General features: G+C 44.5%; 1 protein-coding gene across 1 annotated transcript; it reads left to right on the forward strand.

The window, feature by feature from the left end:
- The first annotated feature begins 1203 nt into the window (after positions 1 to 1203).
- On the forward strand, positions 1204 to 6145 carry LOC147887735 (pentatricopeptide repeat-containing protein At5g27110-like). Its single transcript, XM_087393093.1, has 6 exons — positions 1204 to 1291; positions 1464 to 1571; positions 2889 to 2958; positions 3044 to 3219; positions 3370 to 5953; positions 6004 to 6145. Exons 1-6 carry the CDS (start codon positions 1204 to 1206, stop codon positions 6143 to 6145), a joined length of 3168 nt encoding a protein of 1055 aa, XP_087249219.1.
- Positions 6146 to 8700: the final 2555 nt, after the last annotated feature.

An 8700-nucleotide genomic window follows, 5' to 3' on the forward strand; every position in this document is an offset into this window, starting at 1 on the left:
GATGATGGGCAATGGTTGAGGATGGTCATGTATCTTTGCCTGTACAAAGAAGGGGTTGAGTATCAATATAATATCAAGTGAGTGAAGCTCTTTGAACATGACTTGTAATATCAAACAAGTACTGAACCCATGCTTTGCATGGGCAAAGATACATGACCATCCTCAACAACTCCCCATCTAAAGGTGGATCTGTGATTCTTAAATTGCTAATCAATTCACCTTGCATACTTGGATTGGATTTTGAAATTTTGGCTAAGTCTTAACCCATGGTTTTGACACCTTCCATCTCCTCCTTTTATTCCATGCCTTATGAATAATATTGATCTTGTTTTTTGGCCTGCCCCATGAGGGTAGCCTTAGCAATGATTCAAATTTTGTAAAGTAGAAAATAGGGTTTTTTGCATTAAGTAATTCATTATTTACGTGTCTTTCCCCAATTGGTTAGGTACTTCGTATTTAAGGATGACATTCTGTGTGATCCCTTTTTTGGCGGCACTGATTGAAGAGGATGAAGCATTCAATACGAAGTTTGAGGTGCAACTGTTGGCAGGTGCAATCGTGGCTGTTCGTGCCTTATCAAAGGCATCTTAGTCGCATCCAGATGTAGGTGGAAGATTGTGACTCTACAAGTATGGCCTCCTCTTTATGAAGGCATCCAGAAACAAGTCTCCTCCCTTTGCGAAGGCGTCTACATGCACTGTTGTCGAAAACACTCGAATTTCATCTCCTCCCTTTGCGAAGCCATCTACATGCAGGTGGAGGAGTACGAATCGATTGCGCCGAATGCATGCAGCTCGAATTAGCCATCATAATGACTACACAAAATATTTTCAATGAGGTATGGCACTTGCATGTTAAGGGCTCTGAGTTTTAGATTTTGGGTGATACGTTATTCATTCAAAGGCACTCTCGAAGCGTGGACCTCACATGCACCTTCCTCTGCTATTAAACACAAGTCTGTGAGTGATTTCTGCACAACATTGATTTCTGATTTGAGTACGAGAGTAGGCAATGATGGACACCTCGAATGACTACATGGATACGAGCAACGACGCTTTCGAGAAGGGTGACTTGTTATTCATTTTGTCTTCCCTTCTTTAGAAACCATCCTTCTTTACTTCCTTCTCTGTACACCTCGCGATTTACCTTTGCATGCACTTATCTTTCTCATTTTACTTGTTTTGTGGTAGGACTCTCTAAAGTATGCCCACAGATACTACCCTCCCTTGTGACACCGACAACAGAGAAGATGCTAACAATGTTTTCAAGGAAAACGTCGATGGTGGTGACGGTGACGATATACTCTGCACTACCTCTTGCTTATCTCCTTCTTCATTCGTTGTCTATAATTCTTTGCATGCAAAGACAAAATTGGACTTAGTATCGTGTCTTCCTAAATGTTTGTTTGAGTAGTTTTTCTTGTGCGTTGTCATGTCTTCTGTCGTCTCTGCATCCTGAGACAGACGAACAGACTACCTCTGTACGCATGTTTTCTATGCACAATTTTCGTTTGCTAAGGATTTGCAACATCGCAGTCTGTGTGGTGATCCTGTTGTCTCTGTTTGCTGACGGTACGTCTGATCTAAGAGCCATTCCAACGGTTCGCACTTCGTGGTAATCATCTGGATCTTGTTCAACAACACTAACACTGGAAGAGAAGCACATTACAAATACTCCTCTCTTTACGACAAAGACATTCCAAAAACATGGACACCCATACATTCAATTACATGAGAATTTCAAATAGGCAAAAATCATTTGAATACAATCTCAAGAACACAATTTCCTATTCAACCAGCAGCTGCTAGAACAATCCATAGTTCACAAGGTTTGTCCATGGATAGCCTTGCATTTGATCCCTCCTTGATCAAATCACATGGTCTAGCATACACATCTCTATCATGTATTCGAGACCCCGCCAATCTCTACCTTGTGAAGCCAATAGAACCAAAACACATCAAAGTAGACAAACATGTTTTGGAAGAATTGCAACGCCTCCAAGTACATATGCAGTGGGTTCTGAAGCAAATGAATTTCTCATCATCAAGACATATGTACGACACATTGCAATCTCTAAACACATGAAAATTTTCAACCCATTGGATAAACCTTGTGAAAATGATAAGAGCATAATGAGTGCTGCAATCCTTTGCCTGCAAGAACTGCATGAACCGATCCAAACAAATGTGTCTTTCCCTTCATTTACATGTTTACATAACAATAATGGAGTGGGCATAGCTACATGCTACAAGAATAACATCGAATTGCTCAAACATCATTACACTAACCAAAATGGTTGTGAATGCTATCTCACAATTTTTAAAAATAGCAAATCTAGCATAATTGCAAACATAAATGTATAAAACTCACCTTCATCTACAATCACAACACTTATTTCATGCATAAAAGAACTACAAAACATCGATAATAACATACACACAACAATCATAGGAGATTTCAACATTAACTTAAACAATTCAAATTACTCTATAAAAAAATTACAAAGTTTCATGAACGAAAATAATTTCTCACAATTAATTAACCATCTAACAACTTTTAGTGGAACAACCCCGTCAACCACATCCGGACAAACCAAACCAATGAATGCACAGTCTCGGGGACAAACTTTATTTATCGGTCAGACCACTCCCTACTCTACAAAAGCATTTAATCACAATCAAAATACAACACAGTTATTTACGTTTAATATGTTCAAAATAACATTAAAAAAGTTGGCTCAATTCAACATCACAATTGATTCGAACATACGAAAAACAACACAAATAACAGAAATAGTACTTTCACAAAATTATTCAAAAACAAATTGGGCAGGCCTGATGAATGAATTTTGTCATTCAACTTGTTATTTGGGCGTTCATGGTTAATAGGTTTCTTTAAAGAAAAGATGAGTGAAGCTGCTGGCTTTGGTTCTAGTGCTGGCTTTGCTTATACTGCCAGGTTTTGTTGAGGGAGATGGGGGTCGGCAGAGGAGAGGTCCTCACCGTCCGATCCCGCAATCTTCGAAACCGTAGTCTCCACACAGGTGCGAATGGTCCACAAACCGGCGCCAGCCGGTCATCACGTCCGAAGTTATGACTCCCAAATGGCACCACCATTTTGACAAATCAAAAAACGCCACGTATTGCATTGGTGCCGCCTCCCCTGCGTTGACGTGCGAAAATATGCATCCCGGAGCCGGTGTGCCCGGTTTTCGGACCGGCAATCTCCGATTCCCTACTCCATAGCCAGCCGGGACTGTTTCTTCCTTCCCTTACCAGGTTTTGTCGAGGGAGATCACGCATCCATTGCTGCCTCAGTAACCTAGGAACTATGGCCCTTTTGCTCCATCATTCTGCATTTTTCTCCCAGGTTTTGATCGCGCCCTTCCAGCCACAAGGATCCGCTTCGCTCAAGGCATCGCGCTGGTGCCTTTGCCTTCTCATTATCCGACAAACTTATCTCCTCAAGGGCAGTCGGCGATTTGCGCAAAGCTACTGCAAGGGCTACTTGCGTTCTCGGATGTGCAGCAGCCCGCTGGAGAACGGATTGGTGCTGCAGAAAACGGGTGCGAGTGCGGTGAAATGAATGGGATGCAGAGACCACCGGTGGACATCCTCAAACGGCTTCACGAATCCGCTTTTCCTCTAAATCTTGAGGCCTATGCATCTCTTTTGCGGCATTGTGGTAATAGCAAGGCCCTGTCAGATGGCAGGCTTGTTCATAGTCGGATAATCAAAGACAGGTTTGAACGAAACGTCTATCTAGGGAACCTTCTTTTGCAGATGTATGTCAAGTGTGGATGTCTGGACGATGCCCGCTTGTTGTTCGCGAGGATGCATCAGCGGGACGTCTTCTCTTTTAACTTTCTCATTGGAGCTTACGTATCGCACGGACATGACAAGGAGGCGTTTGAGCTCTTCGAACAAATGCTTTGGGAAGGCGTAGATTCGGACAAGTTCACCTTTGTTAGCCTGCTCTCTGCAATAGCTGGCCAGGCTGACCTAACTGGAGGCAAGCAAATGCACGCTGGACTACAAAATAGTGGGTTAGAATTGGATGTTGTTACGGGAACGGCGCTTGTCAACATGTATGGCAAGTGTGGCAGCTGGGAGGATGCTCAAAGCGTGTTTGACAGAATGACTGAGTGGAATGTTGCTTCCTGGACTGCCATTATTGCAGCATATGCACAGCAAGGGCAGAGCAATTATGCTCTCCAATTGTTTCACCGGATGCAGCAGTCAGGAGTAATTGCAGATAAGGTTTGCTTTCTCAGCCTTCTTTCTGCCTGTGCAAGCCAGGCAACTTTAGCTGATTGCATCCAGCTGCACGCTCAGATCAATATCTTTGGATTCGAGAGTGACTGTGTAGTGGGGAATGCCCTTGTGAACACATATGGTAAATGTGGCAGCCTGGAAAATGCTAGAAGAGTGTTTGATGGAATGCCGGCACAGAATGTAATCTCATGGACTACGATGATCACACTTTACGCTCAGAATGGAAACAAGAAGGAAGCCCTGCAGCTTTTTAAACAAATGCAAACAAATGGAGTGACCCCTAATGATGTCTCTTTTATTCATGTTCTTGATGTGTGTGCAGGTGAGTCCGCCCTAGCTGAAGGCAGGCAGGTGCATGCCAGCATATTAGGCAGCGGATCTGAGGTTAACGTTGACATTGGGACTGCTCTTATCAAAATGTATGCAAAATGTGGCAGGCTGGAGGATGCACAGAAGATGCTTTATGAAATGCCACTCCGAAATATGGTCTCCTGGACGGTCATCATAGCTGCATACACCAAGCTTGGGAAGGGAAGGGATGTTCTCCAATTCTTTATCCAAATGGAGCAGGAAGGGATACTACCAGACACGGACAACTTGATCAGCATTCTGACTGTGTGTGCTGACCTAGGTTTATCTAATGGCAAGCAGATGCATGCATTGATTGCAGGCAGTGGATTGCAGGTAGGTGTCGTTGCGAATGCTCTCATTAACATGTATGGAAGATGGGGAAGCCTGGAAAATGCACAGAAGGTGTTTGATAATATCCAAGACCATAGTGTTGTGTCTTGGAATATCATGATTGGAGTGTATGTCCAGCATGGGAAGGGCAATGATGCCCTCAGACTCTTTGACCAAATGCAACGTGAAGGGGCAATGCCAGACAAGATTACTTTCATTAATATTCTTTCTGCATTTTCCTGCCCAGCTACACTGGCTGAAGGTAGGCGGATACATAGCAACATTATGGCCTCTGGATTTGGGTCAGATGTTGTTCTGGGAAATGCAATTATGACTATGTACGGAAATTGTGGCAGCCTGGATGCTGTGCGATGTGTATTTGACCAAATGCATGATCCGGATGTTGTTTCTTGGACTGTCCTGATTACAGTGTATGCTGAGCATGGGAGGGCTGAGGAGGTTTTTCAATTCTTTGACCAGATGCAGCTGGAAGGTGCAACTCCAGACAAGGTCACTTTCGTTAGTATACTTGATGCATGTGCCAATCAGGGAGTTCTTACTAAAGGCAAGCAAAGGCATGTAAACATCGTTGCGATCGGATGTGAATCAGATATTGTTGTTGGGACTGCTCTTGTGAATATGTATGGAAAGTGTGGCAACCTGGATGCTGCATGGATCGTTTTTAATAATATCTCTGAACAGGATGTGATCTCCTGGACTGCCATGATTGCAGCGTGTGCCTGGAATGGTGATGGCAAGAAGGTGCTCCTACTTTTTGGGCAAATGTTACAAGCTGGAGTAAGACCGAATTCTGTTACTTTTCTCAGCATTCTTGCAGCATGTAGCCATGCTGGTTTGGTAGAAGAGGGTTGCCGCGTTTTTACATCCATGATACAAGATCATAACATCACTCCTGTTGTGGGTCATCATAATTGTATGATTGATTTACTTGGGAGGGCAGGTTTGGTGAAGGAGGCAGATGCCTTGATTAAGAACAGGTTGCTTAAGCCCTCTGTCGCATATGGATGAGCTTGCTTGGTGCTTGTAGAATCCATCTTGATGCTGAGCGAGCAGAACGAGCTGCCAAGCATGTTTTTGAACTACATCCAGAAGATGCCACACCTTATGTCATTCTTGAAAACATCTATGTTGCAGCTGGAAGAAACAGTGAAGCAGCAACTTTTGCTTAAATGATGGAGGACATGGACTTGAAGAGGTGGCCTGGCTGCAGCTCCATTGAAAAGGGTATTGTGGATTGTAGTGGATTCTGTGTCACAAGAATAAAAGGTAAGAGACATGCTGGGTTATGGATTTTGAATCTGTTATTGAGACAGCTGGTGAGAGTCTCATTCTATCTTGAAACTCTGACACACACCAAATTACCTGTTTGTTGAAAGTTAGAAAGCATTTTGAGGCGAGCTTTTGTGTGTTTCATGTGAGCTTTTAACGAGCTTTTTGAGGTATATTTGTGATTCGACCAAATATATGTCGCAGCCGATGATGCACAGGAGGAGGATGATTGGTTATTAATTGCAATAGCTAATGTACTTGGTACACATCCATCTTGTTTAGAGTGAATGATGGAACGACAGTAAACAATGCAGAGTAGAACATTACAGAAGTAGAAGCCAAACATTATGGCAGAAAATCTTGAGATGTGTTTCAAGAACTTGCAAATGGTAAGGCACTTGTCGTCATGGGCATCCACAGCCCATGGCGTGGCTACCCAGCAGCCAGCCATCAGCAGCCATTCAAACAGCCCCATGAGCCAAATCTGCCACATGGACAGGCATACAAGATGCTGTGTCAGCACGGGAGCATGCACAGCAGCATGCAGCAACAAACAGTGCAGATCTCACTGCAAATACTGCCATGTCAGCCAATTTGGGGCAGAACAGCAGACATCCAGTGGGAGGTCAGGTGTAGAAGAGCCATGGGGGTCTGTAGCAGCCTTTTATAGGCTCACATTGGGTCTGCACACTCACAGACCAGGTTGGGTGTGCTGACAGACTGAGTATATTGAAATGGTAATACAGATCAGTTTTGTGAATGGCAGTTGGAGAGCAGTTTGTGAAATGGCAGGCTGTAAAAGCAGCCCTTGGCACTCATTCTGAAGGATCATCTAGTCCAACGCTTCAGCCACCAGTCTCAGCAGTAAGCAGTCCATCAGCATAGGGTTTGTGAGTGAATTTATTAGTATAGTCTTGAACAAATTTAGATGGTCTTGAATAAAGTCCAATGTCTTATCAATCTAAGACATAAGTTTCTTTGGTAGAGAAAGTATTGAAATAGTTTAAGTTCAAGGAGCTAAAATGTATGATCTTTAGACTAATAACACTATATTGGAGAATTTGGGAATACAACCTTGGCTATAGGCTATTTACTAGGTTCCCCATACTAATAATTTTTTTCATGCTATGATCGTAAGTCTCACAAGATAGTGCACGAAACTTAATCTAATGTAACTTTCAACTTAATCTAATGTAACATTCAATGGGATCTGTGTTAGAAATGACTTAACAGAGGGTACACACACGGAAGACTGCTAGAATAGCCCAGGAGCTCACACAGTGTGATGTGGGGTGTGGAATCACAAACTTCTTAACTTATATGCATAAAATAGATAGACAATGAACCAGCCAGATAGAGAAACCACCAAAATAATATATTTCCGTTAAAGCTATGGACACAATACCAAAGAGATAGATCCAGAGTCCCACCAATGGTGTGGTCCTCTGATCTTACCACAAGGTACTTCTCCTATCTGCTAGCTATCTCTAGACTTGAGCCCGCGTGCTCCACCTTGAGCGTAAGTAGACTTTCTGTCCAAAGATCTTCTCCACCTTGCTGTCTGGAAACCAGCCTAGGTGGGCTGCCACTCAAGCTCAGTCTGCAGCTCCTTCAGGGTCACCTTCACCTCCTATGGATAGGCCCAAGGATAGCCTGCTTGCTGCTCCTGTCTGCTGTCAGAGGGCTACTCCAGATGATGATTTATGAGGGCACAAAGGCCCTCCTTGTATAGGGCACAAGGCCCTCCAGAACCAACCGACCACCAAGCCCTAATTGGGCCGACTGGCTGGTCTGTAGCAGCCCTAACCAACCCCAGATGGTTGGCTGGTTGGCTGCCTATACAGCCCTATTTAGGGCCCTTTGCCGGCTCTTTGTTCCATGCAGGGCCCAGCCCCTTAGGACTGCTTACCCCGCCACCTGCCAGCCCTGTTTGCAGGCCATAGACCTGCCCGATACCTGCTGCTACAGTGCAACTCCATGCTGCTACTGATCCGCCTTTGCTCAGCCCTTGTCTAGACCCTGGCGCACCCTGCACACCTTTCGTACACTGCCCTACAGCAGCCCGTACTGATCTGTACAGTGGCTGTCCCCTTTGTCTGGGCATACCTTGCCCTAGGTCTCCCTCCCCCATGCTCTCCTCATTTGGGGGCTTACAAATGGGGAGGTGACCTTTCCAACACCCCCTCTCACCGACACATCTCGGCCCAATGCCAACAGGTCGATGACGATGCTCCGGTAACTCCCTGGTCGTAGTCCTCTGGAACATTTCGGTGTCAATCTTTTCCTGGCTTTTCATCCAGTGGCTCCTTCTCCACTAGGTCTGGTTCCACTTTCGCACACCATCCTGGTACACTGGTCCATCTTTGGTAGCACCTCTTGGCACCACCTCCTTCAGTCACGTTCCCGCCTTTGAACTCGAGCAATCCAGCCGTCACCATCTTCCAGTTGTTCCCCT

Source organism: Dipteris shenzhenensis, chromosome 22, assembly GCF_047967505.1.
Source record: "Dipteris shenzhenensis isolate YYH24624 ecotype China chromosome 22, Dip_SZ_1.0, whole genome shotgun sequence".
Classification (NCBI taxonomy): Eukaryota; Viridiplantae; Streptophyta; class Polypodiopsida; order Gleicheniales; family Dipteridaceae; genus Dipteris; species Dipteris shenzhenensis.

What these genes read in the sequence shown, in the direction of transcription:
- LOC147887735 (XM_087393093.1), top strand. Translation starts at nt 1,204, where the DNA reads ATGCCCACAGATACTACCCTCCCTTGTGACACCGACAACAGAGAAGAT. An exon ending in AAACGTCGATGGTGGTGACG is followed by an intron (nt 1,292 to 1,463) that starts GTGACGATATAC and finishes ATCCTGAGACAG; the next exon opens with ACGAACAGACTACCTCTGTA. An exon ending in TGTGCCCGGTTTTCGGACCG is followed by an intron (nt 3,220 to 3,369) that starts GCAATCTCCGAT and finishes TTTTTCTCCCAG; the next exon opens with GTTTTGATCGCGCCCTTCCA.